At 33.5% G+C, this 24,435-nt stretch overlaps 2 protein-coding genes across 2 annotated transcripts; one reads left to right on the plus strand and one right to left on the minus strand.

Moving 5' to 3' along the window:
- Positions 1-754: 754 nt before the first annotated feature.
- LOC115959601 lies at positions 755-11,944 on the plus strand. Its single transcript, XM_031078082.1, has 15 exons — positions 755-787; positions 970-988; positions 2,475-2,536; positions 6,648-6,727; positions 8,585-8,632; positions 8,722-8,837; positions 9,139-9,259; positions 9,419-9,531; positions 9,613-9,793; positions 10,121-10,233; positions 10,349-10,466; positions 10,996-11,067; positions 11,188-11,315; positions 11,598-11,698; positions 11,807-11,944. The coding sequence occupies exons 4-15, from the start codon at positions 6,656-6,658 to the stop codon at positions 11,824-11,826; spliced, it is 1,203 nt and encodes a 400-aa protein (XP_030933942.1). The 5' UTR covers positions 755-787; positions 970-988; positions 2,475-2,536; positions 6,648-6,655; the 3' UTR covers positions 11,827-11,944.
- Positions 11,945-16,796: 4,852 nt separating this feature from the next.
- LOC115955301 lies at positions 16,797-19,211 on the minus strand. The gene has a single exon (XM_031073395.1). The coding sequence runs from the start codon at positions 19,209-19,211 to the stop codon at positions 16,797-16,799; it is 2,415 nt and encodes an 804-aa protein (XP_030929255.1).
- Positions 19,212-24,435: the final 5,224 nt, after the last annotated feature.

Genomic DNA, 24,435 nt, shown 5'->3' on the forward strand with positions numbered 1-24,435 from the left:
AAATACAAACAACATTACTAGAACAACATTACTAAACACCACCTGGTATCATGGTCAATGTTGGTCAATTTGCATCTCTCTCTCACACCTACCATATTTCATTGTAATAAACCTTCCTCCAATCATGAAAGTTGACTAAATCGTCTTTAGATATATTAAAAAACAGCAAAATTTGTTAGATTCATTCATTCAGATACTTAAGGCAAGTACAACATTTTCTTTAACCATTTACCACAATTGACTCTCGTGATACATTGTTTGTACAATCTAATTTTTTATAAATAACTTTTCTTTATTTGAAAAGAAACAGTTGTTTTAACACCACGTGGCTTCTTGTACACGTTTTTCAAACTTTTTTTTTTTTTTTTTTCGAGGATAGATACTCAATTTGACCCCAAAAAATACGCAATTACGTGGGTAATTTTTTTTTTTTTCTTTTTCTTTTTTCTTTTACAACGACTTTACTTTTATTTACTCAATGTACTTGATATCTTTGTCATTCCATATAGGATGGTTTAGGAATATAAAGGCGAAGTATATGTGAAATCTATGTTATTTGATGTTAATGCTCTCTCTCTCTCTCTCTCTCTGCCATTTTTTAAGGTACAAAATAAAGTTTGTCTCAATTCACAGGAGAAATAATTGTAAGTATTTCTCGTTCCCAATTTATTATCTTATGATTTTTGTGGTTCCATCTTTAATTCCTTCTTCTTTTTTCTATTTCTTACATGCAGGGTTGAAGATATTTTAGCTCAATTTCTGGAATTACTAGAAGAAACAAGACAAGGTTTTCTTTCTAGCAACAAAAATATAAAAATAAAAAACAATAATATGTTTCGTTAGCACTTTTGTTTTCAAATTTGAGGGAGGCACCGATTGGTGTTAAATCAAAGTACTTTCTAACTTTCCTTCTGGTGTTACCTGTTAAATCCGGATTATTTTACTTTTTGAGATTTTGGATACTGCCAGCCTTACGCCAAACCCAGAGGTGCTGAACTTATTTCTTTGTCTAAATTCTTGTTGCATTTTATCTCCTTGGGAAAATAAATAAATCTTGTTGGATGTTGCCCCATATATATACATGAATACCTTTCTTTCTCTTTTTTTTTTTTTTTTTAAATGTGATCTATGTACATAATTAGGTGATAATAGAATTTCATGTAATAACTCCCTAAGGTATTTGAGTTATGGGTTTATTGGTATAAGACATGATGTAAACTTAGGGGTTTTATGTTCGATCCATCACACCATATTTTAGTGGTATCTCCTGGATAGAGCGTGGAATAGCTCGACTAATGATTAGGATATAACTTCCTTACATTAGAAAGTTTCATAGCATGCTATTTTAATCAAATTGTGATGATTTCTGTGACTGAGTTTCTGTTGGACATTTCATGAACACAAGATATCATTGTATTCTACATGACACTTTTGAATACTATGAATTCCCCCCCCCCCCCCCCCCCCCAACAAAAAAAAAGAATACTATGAATAGGGTTTTTTTTTTCATTAGCAAAAGAATACTGAATAGGGTAATTTGTGACTTTTAACAAAAGTTGAGTAAGGTTATAATTGTTTCATAACAATTAAATTTCATAAAATTATCTTATAGTTTTTTTTTTTTTTTGGAGAAATGAACACACACACAAGGAGAGGAAAAGAGGTTCTAATACAAGGCACACCACAACTCCACTTAAAAGTCATGATAACTTTTAAGTGAAGTGGGACAAGTTATACTACACACAACGCACTCTCTTAAGCAGTATGAGACAATTGCTCATTCTTTTTTTTTTAGAAACAAACACACACACATACACAAGGGAGAGGAAAAGAGATTCTGATGCAAAAGTATACTACAACTCCACTCAAAAATCATGTTAACTTTTAAGGGAGGGTGGGTCAAGTTATAAAATTATCTTATAGTTAGTTATATTAAATGTAGGAAATATTCACAACTTATAAATAGCATTCTTTTCTCTTTTATTTTTTAAACAATTTTGATCATGTATATAAATATATAAATATATATATATATATATATATATAAATTGATCTAATTTAGCATCCTTCCAAAAAAAAGGACTAAAGTGTAAAAGAGAAAATTATATTATGCTGGGATCATTTGTTAAACACAATATTTATCTTTCTTCAATTTACATAAATCATAATACTAACAACTTAGAAGTTGCTTCTAAGTTCTAACCATGAAAGTATCATAAGCCTTCTTATATATATAATTTTTCTGGAGGTATGATACATTTTTTTTTGAAAAATGAGAGTATCTTGTTCTCTTAGAGTGTTTGACTAGTCCCTCGGATTGACTAGCTTATGATAATTATATTCCTCTCATTTTTTATCCTTTAGAGATTAATATAAAACACCTTTAAAAACCATCTATGCTAAATTTATGTGTTTTATTATCTATGTAATTTGCAAATTTATTTGTTTAATCTCACTCTCTCTCTCTGGTATAGGCATCAAGGCAAGTTGGGCAAAAGGACGTCAAAAAGATCAAAAGATTCAAAACTGACAATAGGTAAATCATATTGTCTTCTTTATCTTTTTCTTTTTCTAAATAAAATTGCATTGAAATAGCTCTATATCGTTAAAGACCAAATGTTTGTCCTTTTCACCAAAAAAAAAAAAAGACCAAAAGTTTGTCATTGGCTACTAAATGCAAATATATAATTAATGGTTTAGACCATCTTAAAGCGAGGTTACCAAGCCATGCGCCATAGTTGTGCTATAAAACACCTAAGAACATTTTTTTTTTTTTTTAATTATTATAATTGCACTAAGAATCTCATAACTCAATTGACATATCTTCATATTTCAATAGAGATGTTTAAGATTTAAATTTCTTATCCCTTATTATAATTATTGATTTTATATATTTATATATAGTCAGCATATAGAATTTAGATAGAGATTTGAACAAATTTAAAGATATCTAGTTTTTTTCCCTCCTAATTATGCATCTGCTTAAAAAAAAAAAAAAAAAAAAAAAAAAAAAAAAAAAAAAAAAAAAAAGGTAAAGTCGTAAATCCTAATTGTATAATTTATGGAAAAAGTAAGATGGTCCATAATCAATGATTAGCTAGTGGTAGGCTAGATCTACATATAAGTTGATTTTTGCCTTTCCCCTTTTTGGCAAGGCCAAGTTAGTGTAAATTCCTCCGTTTGCTTTCTTCTATAATTTATTTCTTTTCTTTTCTTTTTTCGGTCACATTGTAAAATGTTCAAGAACACAATACAGTATTTTTTTTTTTTTCCCTCCTTGTATTAAATTATTAATGATAAAACACTAGGAGCCTACCTGCTGGTGCTTCCAATTCAGGATTCAAATCCTTTATATCCAACTATTAAATTATCAACAAAATTAAGGTAAATTACAACTTACCCACTTGATGTTAGCTCAGTTAAGGTTCTATAATTCACCTTCGTTGAAAACGTGACTAAATATGTAATTTTGCTTCACTTTTATATTTCCCTCCTCCAAAAACATAAAAATATAAGATAAAAAATATGTTGGTAAAGATTTTTTATTTTTTTGGTTTCAATTTATTTTCTTTTCTTAATATCGTGGGTTTCTTTTCTTCTATTTTACACGATTTAGAAGAAAAGAAAATTGGTAATAAAGAAGAAAAGGTTCATTCGACCTGTTCCCTATACAGATTGTAGTTATATTTTTCGGTCATCATATATAAGAGTATCCCATGGTTAAAACTAAAACCAAGAAGTGGAAGCTAAAATTCGGCTCACATCTGTATTTTGCGAACAAAGAAGCCGTAAGATGAAGAGAGAAAAATTAAAATAAAACACAGCCGCAGAAAATGATACCAAGAGGAGATACACACCATTTCAATTCTTACTGAATCAACTATACCTGCCAAATTCCAATCATATTTGGTCAAATTTATAAAGCTTACAAAGTTCATGTCAAAGGTCTAAAATTCTGTTCATTACCTTTAACCATGCATGGATTTTTTTTTTTTTTTTTTTTTAAGAGAGTTTTAACCTATAACATCCACTCTTAATGATACCTTTTTATTATTAAACTAAGACACCAATCAACTTTTGATATAGGTGGAAACTGAATCCCAGATCTCTTATTCAACCATTAGAGACTTTACTAGTTGAGTTAACTAGAACTCACAACCATACATGGACCTTAATCACTCTATTCATGTTCCATCTTCTCATCTCTATTCTATTACACCATCTTGCTCTGAAAAAAGACCAATTGCTGAGATAGTTGAATAATTACTTCTTGAAAAACATAGCAAGTTCACGCAGTTGTACATGGATAGCACAATGTCACAACCCCACCGTTGACAAATGACAATGAATGAAAAACTATTAATCAGATTGTGTTGGGAAACTACCGAAAAGAAAATATTACAGCAATGAAAAAATTAAAATAGTAAAATTTTCTCATACTTTTGAATTGCCTGGATATATATCTCTTCTTATCCTTGTCCACTTAAATAGTTACTCTTGTTCTTCTCCATCTTCTTTCTTTCCTCGTTTGAAATTCTAGTGGAGCAAAATCAAGAAAAGAAAACCATTTGAAACAACCAAAAAAAAAAAATCTTTACCAACATCTTTTTGATCTTATTGAAAATAAGAATTACATATTTAGCCTTGTTATTAACAGAGATGAGTTACGGAACCTTAACTGAGCTAATCTTAAGTGGTTAAAGTGTCAAATTTTAAACCACAGGTAAACAACTTAAATTTCATTTAAATTACAAGTGGGTAAATTGTAATTTGCCCAAAAAGTTAATAATAAAACACCAATCTAATTCGGAAGTAACAATGTCCTCTTCAAAGGTAAACACCGATCGTGTAACTTTACTTTTTTTGATTCACTATCAGTCTGTTAGTCTCCATTATGTTGATGAATCGGTCCACATCTGTAAATATCATCTTTATAATAAGGCGAAACTACATGGTAAGTCCCTAAAGTTTACTTGCTGAGCATAATTGGTCCCTAAACTTTTAAATGAGTGTTATTGGTCTCTAAAGTTTTAAAAATGAGTATTATTGGTCCCTTTGTTAACTTCTGTTAGTTTTTTGCTTATGTGTCAAACGGAACAATGACATGTCTTTTTTTAAAGACATGGCAACTGTTTTCAGTATTAAAAAATTCCTTGCCAGCAAACACACCACCCTCAGGTCAGCCATTGTCTCCGGCGCCACCTCTGGCTTAGGCCAGCACTTAGTCCCCCTCCTTGGCTCACCTCCCCAAGCGCTCCTCCTCGTTGTGGACACCTCCTGCGACCTCATATGGATTATCTCTAATAAGTCTCATCAAACAAACTCAATAATTTCTTCAAATGGTACCCAGATTCCAATCTCAAAGCAACATTAGACGAAAATTTGCCCAAGATCTCAGCTTGAATTACAAAACCCATTTTTCAATAACCCTAGTTGTAACGAAATAGATGGTGGAAACCAAGAGGTGGGTCTGTAAGAGAACACATTTAAGCTCACGAAACCACAAAACGAAGAGGTGGGTCTTGCTCTATTTTTTTTTGTTTTTTTTTTGGGCTAACTTGGTCTTGCTCCTAATTGATGGTGGCTAGTTTAGTATATTGAACAATAGCAATATTAAAAGACGTTGTAGAACAAGATTCGAAGGAATAGGAAATAATTGGGTTTTTGGCTTTTATTTTTGGGGCCAAACAAGAAATGTGCAGTAAGCAAAATTGGGGTTGTAGGGATTGGGTCCAGACACTGCCGATGTAGGTGACAAGGAGGATGGGTTGGGGTGGAGACCCAAGGGGGAGGGAGATGAAAGTATTGGCCAGATCTAGCAATGGCACTGAAGACTATGGCAGGCTTGAAGCAGTGGCAGTCTGAGGAGAGAACTTGGCATGAGGTGAGTGGTGTGTTTGCTGACATGTAATTTTTTAATACTAAAAACAGTTACCATGTCATTAAAAAAAGGCATATTATTATTCTGTTAGACACATAGGCAAAAAAAACTAACAGAAGTTAACAAAGGGACTGATAATGCTTATTTTTAAAACTTTAAGGACCAATAGCGCTCACTTAAAATTTTAGGGACCAATTGTGCTCAGCAGGTAAACTTTAGGGACTTGCACTGTAGTTTTGCCTTATAATAATCATACTTAATTAAGTGAAGATTATTGATGATTGTTTCCTATGTTTATAAGATAATCAACGCCATTTTGCACGGAATAGAATTAATTTAACTTCTCCAAAGTTTTAATTCATTATGATGACAACTTTGAATAAAGTTCTAGCTACCCTGCAAAACCGAATATAAATGCACCATGCTTCCTATCATGAGAAACTATTTGATTTTGATAAGGTTTTTCAATTAATAGTTTCGGGAGGTGGGGGGAAGCAGTTTAAACATAATATTTTTGATTTACAAAAAATGTTACTGCATTACAAGATAGTAATGAGGGGAAGGTGTGAAAGATTATTTGTCAAAGAAGTGGGAATTTATGAATGAATATATGGGAGGTTTACATATTAGCCATATTTATGTCATCATAATTCTCCCTTTTTATTTGAATGTCTAATTGCCATAGCTTGGCTCTTTTATCCTACACATTTATGTTTTGATTGACTTTTTAACAATTTTGTAGCAATTAACTTTGACTCAATTTTAGATTTCATCATGTCAATTGAAGACGCTGAAGCTCGGGAGAGGGTCCTTGGGGACAAGTTAAAACATGCGGCCGATGGAGGGGTAATGCTTAATTGTTATTCTTTGACACTTCATTTTGATTGTAGGATTTTTTTAAAGAGAAAAATTCGTTTCTATTTTTTTTTTTTTCAAAGTAGAGAATTCCTAACATTTTTACCATTTTATTAATTACTATTTTCCTACCTGAAAACTTACTAATTTCCTCTCTTCCCTCAATTAAAAAAATAAATGAAAACAAAATAAGTACAGGAATAATTAGTAATCTCCTAATTGAGACTAATTTTTTTTTAAAGGCAATAATAGAGGCTAGATGATTTAATTCAATATCCCATTTGTTGAGGTTTAGATATATCATAGCTCTATTCATAACCCTTTCCCCCAAGGTATTTTGATGCATTTGACAGCCTGAAGCAAAAACTGAATTGATGTCATTTATATATTTAACTATGAATTTTTTATTTAAAGAAAATTTAATTATTAATTACTTAAACTTATTCTCTTGTTTTAAATCCAAAATTACTAACATATGAACAACGTAGATTTTTTTTTTTTTTTTTTTTTTTTGAGAAAATCTATAGACACAAAATTTGACCAAATCTTTCACATTTATTAAAAAAGCGATGTTAGTGATAGACCTAGATGAGAATTAGTAGAAGTTTGCCAACTCAACTATTACGAAATTTTTGTGTATTGCTCTTTTGTTTTTTAGAAGTGCTAAATCCATAATATTTTCACAACAAATTTTAAGCGTTAAGTTGTTATTAGTTTTAATTTGAACCCACCACTAAAATTACTTTTTTGTCCACCAATAACAAGCACTAACAATTGCCGCTTAGATTTTGTTTTTAAAGTTTTGTGAAAAATATTGTGGACATACCATTTTTTTCCTTGTTTTTCATTTAATAAAAAAATATTAGTTTATTTATTGTCTAATATTTGAGTTTAATTAATACTATTACAATGAATGAATGGTTAAAATTTAGGGGCCTTCTTTTACTTGGATACCTTCTTTATTTTGAGTCTTAGGTGACTGTCTTACTTACTTATACCATACGGCAGAGTAGACCCTGCTTTCCCTCCAACCTTCATAAAGTGAAATATATTTTCATATTTTTTGTATTATTTTAACAACATGACCAACCACTGTACTATAAAATTTAAAACAGAAAAAAGATATATTCCGAGATGACAATTTTTTTTTTTTTTTTGAACTGTTGATGACAATTAGGAGTTTATAAAATGATATAAACTTGGGGTGTGCCTTAAACCTAGAGGTTCTAATTTCAATCCACTACTATAACACCGGATCTAAATTTTTTTCAAGATTAATCACTGGTTTAGGCTTTTTTAGAGGAGACACAGGAACCCTAAATGTAGAATAAGTAACTCTCCAAAGGTCCTTTTCACATTCTCTAGGTTTTTGCTTTAAAGTTTAGCCTTGGTTGTACGAAACCCTAAAAACCTTAATGGTGTTTTTTTTTTTTTTTTTAATTATTATGTATATACAAAAAACTTAATGGGTTGAACAAGCTGCATTTGCAATTCCGACTGGCACATTTCAATTGACTGAATTAATGGCTTGATTGATCGAAAATATTAAATCTCGATCTACCCAATAGCTGTCGAACAAGATTTAAACTTGAATCTAATATGCAGAACTCTAGGCATCTGTATTGACTCTGAAACACACTTCAGCAAAGACAACCACAAGACACATTTTTGTTCACTGTTTTCCGACCTAAACTATAAACCCACATGCTTTAACTTGAATTTTATTTAATTATTTTTCATCTCTCCAAATATATATATGAATTCTCACTCAAAAATTAATAACTGTAACCATCTTATACAGTTCCATAAATTTTATTTATTACCTATCCTGTTTTTATTTTTCGGAAGGAAATGCGCGGAGAGAATATTGATCCAGCTCAGCAACCAAATGACTTGGTAAGATCACTTATAAAATCATAAGGGACACGTTAATTCCTTATTAAGTTGGAAAAAAATCATAATGATAACTTTGATTTGTTAAGCAGGAGCATGAAAAAACAAGAGATTCATCCTCTTCTTCCTCAGATGGAAGCAATGAAGCTCAACAAAGCCAGGAGAATTCTGAACAAAATATTGCTCAATCTACAACATTGCTCCAAAGGTATGGGTCTCTCACAAGAGATTCTACCTCTGTTGTTTATGAAGCTAATTACAGAAACATATGTGTTCTAGCACTGATACAAGTACTAGATGTGTATGCATGCATTGAATTAATCGTAGCTATTTTTAGTCTCTCACACAAGAATTAGGTGTATATATATATATCGAAACTTCCACTTATGCAACACGTACAGCTTATAATATATATCTGTCATTGACAACAAACTATATAATATATTCAGAATTTTGCTTCCTTGACACGCTCCATGTTATTTAAGGCTTAAATTTTGTGATTGTACTAGACCACAAGGAACATTTGAAGTACTCGGCGTTGCAAATACAGCACACATGCAAGAAGCAGGAAGATCAGTACTCTCCAATTCTACATCAGCCATAACAACACAGTCCTTCCACCCCACCACAGTATGATTCACACAGCTTGAATCCTAGATTATAAACTTCAAAATTCATATATATATATATATATATATATAGTTCTACAAATTAAATGTGAAAGATAAGGATATGGGATGTACATTTGATTTTTCTCTCTCACAACTAACCTATGTAAATTATTATCAGATAGAGTCATCACAACTTCAACCATTCAATCATGGGCGAGACATGAGTTTGATCCCTAGAAATCAACTTGGTCTTGCTTCCCAAAGTGCCTTTCATGTTGAGAATTTTGTTCCGTATGTTTGAATTTATTTCATGACCAGTTTTTTTTTTTTTTTTTTGAGAAGCATATTAGATTTGACATTGAAAATTTGTAGGTCTCGGACAAGTGGAATAGTGTTCCATGGTTTAATATTTCCGATAAACCACCAAACAAAAAATTTTGGAAGTATTAACACCTACCAACTTCCCACATCGAGCTTACCGCCCGAGTTTCGCTTGGAATCTTCCTCTAGAATGCAGTTACCCCAGATCCAACAGCCACAATCTCAAGTATCGGTGAGCATTGTTTTGTTTAATTAATAACTTTACCAACAAAACTTATACTATTAACTTTTTTCAACAACTTATAAAGTAATCCACTGGATAATCACTTTTATATGGATCATCACGTTTTCCTTTTTCACTATTCACAATTAATTACTTTAACAAGCTGTAAAAAAGAAAAAGAAAAAGAAAATTCAATTGTGACAAAATTTGTGTTTTTGGAATTTTACGATGTAAAATTTAATGACTCTCTTTTTACATCAAGCGTTTTTCTTTTTTAATTTATTGCTACATTTGCATAAAAATGTAAATGATACCTTAATCCTTGTTTACTTATAGACACCACTACTACTAGAAAGTGGAAGTGGCGGATCACAATTCAGGACGACACAATGGGCTAATTGGCATCCCCAAAACCAAATCACTATGCCTGAGACATCAACTACAATAGGGTATAGGAAATTTAATACGTCGGTTTATTATTGATCCTTTCAATTACCATACATAATTCATATATATAGATATTATTGCTGATTACATCTTTCTATTTAATTATCAAATTTATAGGTCACGAGAAATTCAATTCCAAGGATTATTGACTGATCAGGCTACAGGATCAAGCAGTTTTTTTCCAACTGGAGGCTCTTCCAGTCAAATTCAAATCCCAAACATTCCAATTCAGCAAGTATATATGTGTATTATCTTCTAGTATTTTTTTAAGTTTAAGTTTCATTTACTTCTTACTGTTCTAAAGTTTTGTTTTTGGGTATTTTTATTTATTTATTTAAAGGGAACGGGTCTTAATTATAGTATTGGATTGTCACATCCTTCTCATATAGAAAGCTCTTCTGCTGATTACAGTAGGGTATGATCTATTTTCATAAAGAAAAGGAGAGAAATAGAATAATATTAATAAAAAATTCTTAAAAATGAAATATTATTATTTTTATGTGGCGAACATATTTTTTCCTTTTCATGGAAAACAGATTGTTTGTAGTTTTGTTCGTACTAAAAAGCTATTTTTGTTTTTTAAGTAGATGAAATTTATTTATGAATTTTAACCATATATATATATATATATATATATATAACTCGTATAAACAAACTGCACGAACATTTGTGTATCTTGGAATGTGTCTGTAAACCCAAAGCTTCTTTTCCATCACTTCTATTTCTTCAAACCAAACTGAGTTTGTTTTGGAAATCCTTTTCAGAAAAGAATGCAGGGAAGTGCTATGACTACTAGCCAAAATGGAGTGGAAGAGCCATGGAAGAGGAATGTTAGGGTATTGCATTATTGTGGTGGCACCGTTTCCATTATTGTTACCAAGTGTCCTATTATTCTAAATGATTATTTTCGCAAAATTTTTCTACATACTTAACTTGGTCAACTTTAATGAGTGTAGATGAAAATGGCTTGGCAAGAGAACAATCCACCAATGTCCAATCTTCAGCTACCTAATTGGATTTCACCAGGTCAAGGCCCTCAAGGCCAGAACTTTGGAATTCCTAATGCCTCAGGCTCAATCTCAAGGTAGTTCACATCATTGTAGACAAGTTCAAAACTTTTACAAGGACAGTTTTTCAATTGATTTAAAAGAACCTACTCCAATCCATTAACTGATGATTTATAAAATTATTAACGAATTAAATAGGCTATAGGCTATGTAACCACACGTTCACCTGAATTATTTTATCAACTGTTACATAATAAATCGGAGGAATTTTCTTTTAAAACAATTTAGAGATGAACTTTTTTTTCTAGAATCATTACTACTATCATTATCACAAAATTTGACGAAAAATCTACATACAGACCTAGGTCTCTTAAGAATTCGGTTTACGATCAAATGTACGAATCAATGGGTTTGCATGTGGACCCTCATTTACGCATGTTTGTGGCAAGACGCGAGACTGGTAATTCTGACATGTCTTCTTATTTGTCTAATTGCATATTTTTCAAAGTTGTCACACAAAGCTATTGATGGTTTATTAATATGTTCTCCTTGGTTTCCATCATACCAGGCAGCAGTGAAGCACAGTGAGAATCAAATTGATCAAAGGAAATCCTAACATTTGTTGTTGCTGTTAACTATGACTATGTCTACACAACCCTAAATGGGGGTTGTCAACTTTTTAACATATATAGCATGGATTATATTAGTCGTTTGGTGGAGTTAATTTGAAAATTGCCTCATATTGAAATGTTTTAGACCTATTTCGTTTTTTACCATTTGCTAACTAGGTCTTTATTTTGATTTTGGATCTTATTTCTTTATTTAAACTTTATTATCATTTGAGAGGTTCTAGTTCGAGTTCTGAAATATATCAAAGGTTTTGATGAATTGTGCTTCAACAAGGAAATTAAAAGAAAAAGAAGCGAAATATATATCTACCTTTCAGTAAAGAAAAAAGAAGAAGCAAAATAGAAGTTCACAGCATCTCCAATTTTGTTAGCATATTAATCAACTTAGTCTACCAATTGTTGGAAAAACATAGTTTGTATCACATACAAAATATACGCAACAAAAAATAAACAGATCTACTTCATTTACAATTAATAACATATACTATATAAACTTCAAAATTTAAAAACAAGAGAGTGTACATTGGTGAGGTGAAATTCAAAACCAAAGATTAGAAGTACTTGTGAATAGTTTTAATCTTCACTCCAATTCCACTTGTGCCCAAGAAGTGTAGTCTCTTAATCAGTTATGTATATGTTCAAGGGAGAATTAGAGAGTGGCTTACACTCACATACTCATCATTTCATTCTTTTATAAAACTCTGTATGTTTCTCTCCTTATAACTGATTATCTAATTAGACTAGTCTTTTGGGCCATTCCAATTGGACTTTAGTATGTGGCTTGAAGTGTGACCAAAAGGGAACAAATAAAACACTAGCTCCAATGGGTTTTGGACTTTTCTGTCAACTCTTGACAAGCCCAAAATTACCATTAATTATATTTAATACCACTATATAGATATAATTGCAATCTAAACATTATTAATAAACTATATCCCAAGACTTTATTATACATTCAACCCCTTCATAAAATATTCGTAGTAATACAAAATCATGTATGTTAACTGCCACTTTGAAGATTACTACATCTAAATCCTTGAGTACCCGGTTTAATCCTTTAAATTATTCATCATATATTTATGAAATTGGATTTCATAAATATATGATGAATAATTTAAAGGATTAAACCGGCAAGTCACCTTACTTTCGCAGCAGAAATTAGGCATCGCTTGCCTTAGGTGACACGGACTGTGACAATTACACCGGAAGAGGGAGCAAGTATACATATACATACATCATGCACAATGCAAGCACACAGTGCAGAAAAGTAAATGCCTACATCCCTAGTGCACGGCCCAAAATATAAGTTCAGGAAAATAAACAGGGTTCGCCATGCTTTAGAGATAAGGACGAATGGTACACGACATAATATACCTAATACAAAGCATCTAAGAGAGAAAGGGGGGAAGAAAGAAGGGGGTTTAAATAGAGTACATAACCAAAAGGTAGAAACTGCTTGCTCACTCCCAAGTGCAGGAGATCGTAGCAATATAATTCTCAGAGTACCGAGGTCGAACCACAAGGAGCAGGGTAAATTCAAAGACAATATAATTAAATAACAATTTGAGTAAAGAAGAAAAATACTTTTGCTTGGTGATTGTTAACAAAAATAATAATAAAAACTTATTTAAATCAATAATGTAAATACTAGGGCATCAGGGTGTTTCCCTATATCGATATGAGATTCTTTGTGATTTAGGAAAATATCTATTTCATAATTGATTGTTCTTATACAACTAAAAACTTATGATTCGGTTGAACAGAGACAATTCAAGAATGCATGATAACCTCGATTGATAATGCGGTTAGAAAAGTTTTTAGAAAAACCCATTCACTTTAAATCCTTATTTCTATTTGAAACTATTAGAAATTCATCTAAACAATAAGAAAAACATGATTGAACTTATTGAAAGCATGGAAGAACTAATACATTAAAAGAAATCTAATTGAACAATCAAATATGTTGTAGATAAAATCCTAGAAAGAATCACATTGAATATTCATACCGTATAGAAGAAACATAACCCCTAGCCCTAGCAAAGAGTTTAGGCTGCCATTAGAGAAAGAAAAATACAACTCTTTCTCTCCAAAATTCGTTCTACCAGCCTCCCTTCAAAACCCTAATGTCTAAGTGTCCAAAAAAAATAAAACATTTACTATTTTAATTTTCGTCCAGGTTTACAGCGGTAACTTGTGAATTAATTTCAGCCTTCAAAAATTGAGAATTTCGAAAAACTCAAAACTGGAAAGTTGTAGATATTTAAGTCACGGTTCCAACCTATTTAGCCTTGTGTCAATTGGATTTTTGAGAAGAGAGATACGCCCAAAATAATGATCAGTGCTCAAATCAGATTTTTCCTTTTCAGATTCTGCTTCTTTGATTTCTTTCCTTATTTGAAGCTTCCAATCATGGTAGACAATCCAAGCACTCCAGCTGCACCTTCTTAGACATTTAAGCATGGTCCTTTAGTTCCACTTTAATTCTAGTTTGGCCTCCATTCTCTCACAAATTCCTGTAAACTCATCTTTCTCATATAATTTCCTAAGAAAGTAGAAAATTACACACAATGAATAGCATTTTATTCAAGAAATTATGTAAAGATAAATAATGGGGACTAATGCAAATCACGGCTTAATTATACAAATTAAGCATAATAATAAGGAGATAACGCCCATATAAATATATAACAAGTATACATTTTAAGGCGTTATCACACCCCCCAACTTAAATCTTGCTAGTCCCTAGCAATCCACAAAGCACCCATGTCTACTAAAAGTGAAAAATTAAAACTAAAATATAAGCCACTTTCGTAGGCTACACGACTGCACTTCCCATGTGCAGCAAGTCTTTGAACCCCTAAGTCACCCTAGTGGACGAGTTTACTCTTGTGAGGGTTTGCAGTGACTCTACCCATAAAAGTCAAAGGTTTCCTGAAAATTCCTGCAGCAAATGTTAGTCTGCTTTATCATTATATCATACAAATAAACTTTCAATTTTGAGTTGAGATACTATTCATCATATTAAAGAGATTTCACTAGCTTCACTTTTGGAGTGTGTGTGTGCATAGCCCATCCAATCAAACCGACTTTTCCAAACATGTATAGACCAAGAATAATCTAGATTAGAGCCTCTACTCCAAAACCTCTCTTAAGTCATCAACACTCTGAAAGAACACACATAGAAGTAATGGTTTCTCTCTTCAAATCACATGTGAACAAAAAGGAAAGAAGAAGTTTTAAGAATATCACATGTGTATACAAAAACAGCCGCTAAAACAATGGAAAAAGATCTCTTGGAAAGGATGTTGAATTCCTGGAAACATGAGGTTAATACCATTCTCATCCCTAGTTTTTATCCCAAACACATACCAGCCATGCAGTTTTAGGATCACGTAGGACTTTAAGCTCAATGGTAGTATAATCTTATGGCTAGGTAAAGGCAAACTGCTCTCTTTGAAATATTAGATATATGAATCAAATGCAGAAAATTCAAGCCAAACCCAACTCATAATAGTAACAACCAACTTGAATCAAAACACCCTTTACTCAACCATATAACCCTTTTGAAATACATGAAAGATGTGTAAGACACCAATGATTTATTGATTGATTATGTATGTCTCCTCTTTCTTTTTCTTTTTCTCTCTTCTTTTTTTTTTTTTTTTTTCTTCTTCTTTTTGATTTTTTTTTTTTTTTTTTTTTTTTTTTGAAGAAAAGAGAGACAATGGTGGTATCTAAGCACATCAATTGCTCAAAACTTGAACCCCCATGAGAATACCCATAAATAAAAATGTTTTGTGGTATTGTAGAAGTATTTCTCATAACTCAAATGATGGTGACAATGGTTAATGTAAAGATAGGCTGAATATTTGTTTAGCTGGTGACAAAAGATTGATGGCCTTAAGCTCTCATTTCCTAAAATTCCACATAAACCAGCATGCCTAAGGACAAAAATAAGTAACATCATGGTATATCTCCCTATAATGTTTCCAGTAGTCAACCAAAAAAATATATATATAGAGATCTTTTACAAAAACTGAAGCATATGAGAGAAATTTAAGAGTTCAAACAAAGATATACTCTCACAAAGAAAAGTAAGGCTCAAGAACTCTCCATATGGGTTGAGTTTCAGCTTATATCTAGCTTGTTCATGATCCATGCATATCCAACATCCAACCGTCCGCTAACCTAGCTATTGTGCTCAAATGTTTCCAATTGTGCTTTTCATGAAAGAGTCTTAATATAGCAAATAGTATAACCAACTCAGCATTATTCATTCCATCACATGATATAAAAATAAAACTTATAACTCTACTGCACTCAAATTCAAGGTTTTTTTTTTTTTTTTTTTTTTGGAACAGAAAGAAAGAAAAATAATGCAAGGTGTAGCAAAAAGTGTAGACCTCTCCCCCCAACTAAAATATTGTATTGTCCTCAATGTATCAAAGCCAAAATAAATTCAAGTATAAAGGGAAGAAGTTACCTTAAGCATTTTTTTTTTTTTTAATTTCTTTCACACCTACAAATGTTAGCTCACCAAAAAAAATAATAATAATAACAAAAAAAAACAAAAAAAAAAAAACAAAAAACATAAACAAAAACAAAAACAAAAGGCAAAAACAAAAGTAAAACAAATATGGTACAACTTTATAAGGCTCTTTCAGAGTTCACGTAGCATCCCAATAGGAAGGGATCTTCAGTGACATAGTCTCCTCCTCTGGTGTAACTCCCCCTAAGAATGGTTTTAACTTTTGTCCATTTATTTTCAAAATCCTACCATCTCTAGGGTCCTCAACTACTACAGCTCCATGGCTAAACACTTCTCTTACAATGAAAGGGCCATCCCATCTAGGTTTTAACTTTCCTGGGCCTAAATATGCATATTTAAGACCACTGGGCAACGGCTTAAGCTCCAGCTGTGGTGCCTCTTCACTTGAATGCACGAGCTTTTTTTTCATTTTCTAGTAGCTCCTCAAAGCAAGGCTTCCACCCTTTATTAATTGCCATCATCTGTTGTTCTTCCAAAACCTGTGAGGAATCCAACAAAGAAAAATTTTCATATACATGAATATCACATTCTAAATCATAAGAACCAACAAAATTATTAAGAAGAGTTTCAAGAGGATCAGAAAAACAATTCTTATTAAACTCTTCTTGAACCACCACCTCAATGAGGTTCACATAAGCACAGTCATCATCCTCATGTGGTTGTTTAGCCACATGAAATATGTTTAGCTCCAAAGTCATGGAACCAAAAGTGAGTTGCATTCTCCCATTCCTGCAATTAATTAAAGCATTAGTTGTGGCAAGAAAAGGTCTACACAAAATAATAGGGATATGAACATTAGGATGTAAAACAAGTTGGTAATCTAGAACAATAAAATCAACAGGATAATAAAATTGTTCAATTTTCACCAACACATCCTCAACAATCCCTCTCGGTTCCCTTATAAAGTGATCAACCAACTGTAAAGTTATTGAAGTAGGTTTCAACTCACCAAGTCCAAGTTTTTGATATACACTGAAAGGGATCAAATTAACACTTGCCCCAAGATCTAGCAATGCATGCTCCATGATGTAATCTCCAATAGTACAAGAGATCGTAGGACAACCTAGATCCTTATACTTTGGCAGGGTCTTATGTTGGATAACTGCACTTACCTGTTCTATTAGGAATGCGGTCTTCTTCACATGATGCTTTCTCTTGATGGTGCATAGGTCCTTAATTACCATGGCATATGCAGGTACTTGCTTGATAACATGCAATAATGGCAAATTTATCTTGACTTGATGCAAATGCTTTAATATCTCAGATGCGGTGTCCAATTTCCTAGGTAATTTTAAGGCTTGGGGAAATGGTGGTGGGATTGGGCATTGTTCAATGTCATCAAGCCCAAGTGGCTCAATTTTATCCTTCTCTTTTTCAACTATGGTCTCCTTAGATTTCTTAGTTACTAAAGGAGAACTTTTATCAATCTCTTTACCACTCCTCAAAATGGTCACAGCTTTTACTTCCTCATGTTTATCCTTAAAGCCAATTTTTAGATTTTGATTGATGGGATTGGGTTGAGTTTGGGAAGGGAGCTTTCCTCTCTCTATCCCACTCAATGAATTTGTAAGCCTGGTTATATGACTCTTGGTCTCTCTTACCTCTTCATCTAGCCTAGTGATCATGGATTCAAACTTTTGATTTTGCTCACTTTGCCTTTGAATGACAGTACTAAGTGCATCCTCCAAGGAAGGTCTAGATGATGATGATGATGATGATGATGCATGTGGTGAATTAAAATTCCTTGGAGTAGGAGGATTCAACACATTGTCACTCTTATAACTCAAATACGGATGGTTTCGCATATTTGGGTTATAATTGTCAGAATATGAAGAATTATTTGGCCAGTATGAATTAAATGCATGTACTTGTTCTTCTGGCACATTCAAGAATGATGAAAGTGATGCACATTCATTTGTAGCATGGTTTATCTCATGACAAATTTTACACACCTCCATTGGGTCCTCTCTAAAGATAGGACTAACATTCCTACTTCCTTTCATTTTGAGTGCCTCAATTTCTTTGGTTAACATGCTGATTTTTGCACTCATGTTATCATCTTCCCTCAACTTGAAAACACTTCCACTAGAAGTGGTAGTGTTAGTTCTAGTCCTATCAGTGGAGTCCATAAGGCTAGGTCCAGTCCATGTGTTAGAGTTTTCAGCTATCTCATCAAGATAATCCATTGCATCTTCGGGTTCTTTTTGTAAAAAGTCCCCTCCGCATGAGAGTTGAACAAACTGTCGGTCCCTAGGTGTAAGTCCTTCATAAAAATAGCTAACTAATCTCCAATCTTCATACCCATGACTTGGGCAAAAATTGAAAAGATCTTTGTACCTTTCCCAAGCTTGGTATAAGGTCTCATTTTCTCCTTGGACAAAACTAGCTATCCTTCTTTTTACTTGCTGGACTTTGTGGGGAGGAAAATGTTTCTTAAAAAACTCTTTGGCCATCTCCCCCCAACTACCTATAGACCTAGGTTTCAAGGTGTAAAGCCAACTTCTTGCCTTATCCTTAAGAGAAAAAAGAAAGAAACGAAACTTAGCAGTCTCAATAACATTTTGTGCATAGAAACTACTAATTACCTCTTCAAAAGCTCTAACATGGACATAAGGATTTTCATTTTCTTGTCCCCTAAAGTCAGGAAGTATTGCTAATAAACCTTGCTTCAATTCTACATGTGGTGCATTAGGTGGAAACATGATGCATGAAGGAACAGAATTTTGTGTGGGATGCAACAATTCATACATAGCTCTTCTATTCTCCTCATGATTATTACGTGTTTCATCACCCATGATTGATGAAGAAGGTGAAGGCAAAGGTGTGTCAAAAAGATTACCAAAGTAAGTTTCAAAATTTTCTAATCTGCCTCTCTTGTTTCTAACCCAAATGCTCATGCAACAATGAATGCACAATAAAATAAAATAAAAACAAACAAATAAATAAAAACAAAATAAGGGAAAAAAAATGGAACGAAGTTACCAATAGAAGAATTTCCACTAGCTATGCTTTGCTCCCAAAAAAAAATAGCCTCTAAATCCACAGCAACTCCCCGGCAACGACGCCAAAATTGCTTGCTCACTCCCAAGTGCAGGAGATCGTAGCAATATAATTCTCGGAGTACCGAGGTCGAACCACAAGGAGCAAGGTAAATTCAAAGACAATATAATTAAATAACAATTTGAGTAAAGAAGAAAAATACTTTTGCTTGGTGATTGTTAACAAGAATAATAATAAAAACTTATTTAAATCAATAATGTAAATACTAGGGCATCGGGGTGTTTCCCTATATCGATATGAGATTCTTTGTGATCTAGGAAAATATCTATTTCATAATTGATTGTTCTTATACAACTAAAAACTTATGATTCGGTTGAACGGAAACAATTCAAGAACGCATGATAACCTCGATTGATAATGCGGTTAGAAAAGTTTTCAGAAAAACCCATTCACTTTAAATCCTGATTTCTATTTGAAACTATTAGAAATTCATCTAAACAATAAGAAAAACATGATTGAACTTATTGAAAGCATGGAAGAACTAATACATCAAAAGAAATCTAATTGAACAATCAAATATGTTGTAGATAAAATCCTAGAAAGAATCACATTGAATATTCATACCGTATAGAAGAAACATAACCCCTAGCCCTAGCAAAGAGTTTAGGCTGCCATTAGAGAAAGAAAAATACAACGTTTTCTCTCCAAAATTCGTTCTACCAGCCTCCCTTCAAAACCCTAATGTCTAAGTGTCCAAAGAAAATAAAACATTTACTATTTTAATTTTCGTCCAAGTTTACAGCGGTAAATTGTGAGTTAATTTCGGCCTTCAAAAATTGAGAATTTCGAAAAACTCAAAAATGGAAAGTTGTAGATATTTAAGTCACGGTTCCAACCTATCTGGCCTTGTGTCAATTGGATTTTTGAGGATAGAGATACGCCCAAAATACTGATCAGTGCTCAAATCAGATTTTTCCCTTTCAGATTCTGCTTCTTTGATTTCTTTCCTTATTTGAAGCTTCCAATCATGGTAGACGATCCAAGCACTCCAGCTACACCTACTTAGACATTTAAGCATGGTCCTTTAGCTCCACTTTAATTCTAGTTTGGCCCACATTCTCTCACAAATTCCTGTAAACTCATCTTTCTCATATAATTTCCTGAAAGTAGAAAATTACACACAATGAATAGCATTTTATTCAAGAAATTATGTAAAGATAAATAATGGAGACTAATGCAAATCATGGCTTAATTATACAAATTAAGCATAATAATAAGGAGATAACGCCCATATAAATATATAACAAGTATACATTTTAAAACGTTATCAGAAACTAAACTCCTAAACCTAATGATTGTAGCCACTCGACTCAAGTCTACGTGCTCGCACCCGCGCCCTTTTTTGCTTGTGCCCTAGAGACCGTGCCCTAGCTCTAAGCGTCCTGGCTCCATGTGTGTACATGCAAAGGCAAAGACAAGAAACCAGCAGACAAGCAATGGAAGGAAAATGTGCAAAGAGTGTATGAAAGAGGCATAAAGCAGATAAGCATGTAGACATGGCAAGCATAGAAACAAGCATGCGAGCAAACAAGCAAGAAGGCAAATAAGCAAGATAACAAGCAAAAAGACAAACAAACAAGAAAGCAAACAAAAGGTGGTATCCACGAGGGACAAATGTAGGTTTGGATCAAATGTTCATAACTTTATTGTGTTGAAGCATAGGTGACACACTAGCAAGCAAGACTCATGCATGGACATGTAAGTAAGCGTGTAAAGATGCATAGAAAGCTAACAGGTGGCACAACAAACATGGCAAACATATCATCGCACAGAGCAGAAAAGGGGAAAGGTGTGCACAAAGCAACCGGCATCATGGCCATGCATCCCAAGTGAAGAGAGAACCAAGGAGAAGAAGATCGGGTATAAGAAAAATATCTTGTATTTTTGGTGAAGAGAGAGGAATCAAGAGGTTTTGATGTGTTTTTGTGTGTTTGGAAGAGAGGAAAAAAGCTCAGAAATCATCTAGGCAAAGAGCAAAAACCTAGAAAATTATGTATGATTGTGTTTATGGTTATTTTTGTTTTGATTGTTTCATAATGCATAAATTTATGTTAAGAGTAAAATTCTCTTCATAAAAAAATATTTTCCATATTTTTTAAACATATAAAAACAGAATTGGTTTTTCTGTCATCAAAAAACCATTTTTTAGTCCTTAAAAAACCATTTTTAGTCCTTAAAAAACAAATCTGATCTTTTATAAATCAAAGGCCATTTTTCTAAATCATTAAAAATAGATCTAGTAATTTAATGAACCAAACTCAATTTTTTTTTATCACTAAAGCAGATCTGAAATTTTTTTTTTTTTACAAGGAAGAGAATGAATTCATAAATAAATTTGTGTAATTTAATTTTTGTGTCACATATTCAACATATCATTCATAACATACATAAAAAGGGTACATAAGTCACAAAAGTCTAGAAGACCAGACTCTGTCTGGGCGGAATGGGTGCCTAACACCTTCTCATTCCGCAACCTAGCCTTCGAATTTAGGTCTTTGGATAAGTAGATCTAAGTCTTGTCTTTATTTTTATTTTAGGTAGAATGTAACTAGGACAAGAAGTTATGTATTTTTGGTAGATTGTAACTAGGACCCAAAGCCATGTAATTTTCAATTTTTCAATTATGTAATTTTTTTATTCAATCAATGAAATGATGCTATTCAGTCATGTTGTATTTAGTTTTTCTTATTTTTGTATAAAAAGTAAGTGGCAACTCCACACCACTTACCCAAAAAGAGAGATGCCTTAAAAAGCACTCAAAAATCTCTCTCTTTTTTGAGAGACCTAATTTTCCCCTGTCTCTTACATGGGCCTCTGCTTGCTCAAATGACAATGGGTTCACTGCTATCTATATCATCCTACCAATCAATCTCCCTTTCACACACTGGTGATAGGTAGACAAAACTAGATGATGCTTGTGCAACCATGGTCTTCCCAATAATATATGATATGAAACTTTTGTTTTCACCACATGGAAACTAGCCAGGGAGGTTATTGGTCCCACTTTCAGCCATAGCTGAATATGGCCTGCAGTATACTCACCTCTTCCTCCAAACCTCGTTACTTCCATTGGACATCCCTGCATCCTGCTTTTTGAAATTCCTACTACTTGTAGTGTGCTAAATGGGATGAGATTCACCAAAGCGCCCATATCAACTGAGGCTCTCTTAATGGGGATTGGTTAATGATGGCTGCCAAGTAAAGGGGCCTCTTGTGGTTTGAGTATCCTATTTCCATGTCTTCATCATTGAAAGTAATCTCATTGGTGTCTTGTAGAAATGCTCTGTTAGCTCTAGTTTCCACCGTGAGACATTCTACTCCTGTTCCTAAGGCAACACTTTCCAGAGCCTCCGTGGCAATTCTTCGTTCGTTGACTGTAAGTTCCAGCTGATCAAACAAGTTCTTAAACCGAAATTTTTTTTGCAAGGTGGTAATGGCTGTGGTAGGCAGAGCCGGCCTTTCTTCTTCATCCTCTCCTAAATCTACGCAAATAACGACTACTGCTACTCCCTTCCCCTTGTGGTTCGGGAGTGGGTTCCTCTGCACTTTTGGCTAGGACAACTCAAAAGTTCCCTCTCTAATTTTGCGGGGCACTAGTCTGTGGAGTGCCCAACATTCCGCGGTAGGATTCAGCACATAATTATGCAAACGGCAAAAACATGAGTCCCTCCATTCTTCCTCGGTGAGTTCTCTGGAAACTTCATTGAGTTTGAAAACCCCATCTACGATCCATTTACCCAAAAGCACATATAGCTCCGTTGGTGTACATAGTATTGGCGGGGGGTTCTCGTACTCCTTTCCATCTAACTTCCTCTTTTTCTCACCAGTGAATACTGCCATCACCTATGGCATGGATCTCCACTCCTTAGGCTTGTTAGAACTCAGCCTGATTGATTGAGCGATCTTTCTAGCTTTTTGCAGCAACTGCGTGAACTGTGAAATTTCCAAGTTCTCCAGGACAGCTTTGTATTCCATGATCATGTTTCCCATGCATATTTACACCAACGTCTTTTCTTCACAGTGATCATAGCAATCAAGGGCTATGTCCCTGAACCTTTTGATGTACTCTATCAAGTCTTCACCATTCTTTTGCTTAGTTCCTTGCAAAGTTGCAAATGTTACTGTTTCTTCTCCGTGAAAATACTTGGTGCAGAACACGTCTACCATATCATCCCACGTTGGGATTGATCCTAGTTTCAAGCCAGTGTACCAGGTGTACGCCCCATCACAAAGGGATTTAGAAAACTCCCAAAGACACAAATCCTCGTTTGCTACATAAGGACTGAGGGTGTCAATAAACTTACTCACGTGCTCAATAACACTTCCCCTTTTGCCATCGTATTGTGCGAAAGTTTGCGGTTTATATCTCTCAGGGTATGGCTCATTGAGTATCCTCAGTGGATAAGGAGGTCTTCGTGCGTAGAATCTCTTCTTGGGCGCTTTAGCCCTTTCTTGCTCTAAAAGTGCTACAACTTCGACCATTGTAATGAAACATTGTTCTACGTTCTGTAGGCCACCACCTACAGGGGTTTCTTCCTTATCTGCCACATGCTCTGGGTCATATTGGCTTCCTTTCTCTTTAGTCTTGTCCGCCTTCAGTTGGCTAATCTCTTCCATCAGCTACTATTAGGAATGCTACACAGACTGCAGTACCTTAATAAAGAAGTTGGTATTGTCAATGCGAATTCTTTGCTACTGTTGTGGCACAACCCCCACTCCATTAACACCTTCCGCCTGATTAGGCTAGTGAGGCATGGCTGGCCTTGATTCTACTTGTGATGGTACGATACTCATGTTTCACGTCGTCTTTGATCTTGAGGGCATAACTTGCAAGGGCTTTATCTGCTTTCCCTGTCTTTTTCCCAAATCCCTAATGAAGTCGCCAATTTGAATATAGTGGGCCTTTTTTGTGTTTTGAGCTGGATTTCTCCTACTATACCACATTTAGTGATTCTAAGG

This window comes from Quercus lobata, chromosome 1, assembly GCF_001633185.2.
Source record: "Quercus lobata isolate SW786 chromosome 1, ValleyOak3.0 Primary Assembly, whole genome shotgun sequence".
NCBI lineage: Eukaryota > Viridiplantae > Streptophyta > Magnoliopsida > Fagales > Fagaceae > Quercus > Quercus lobata.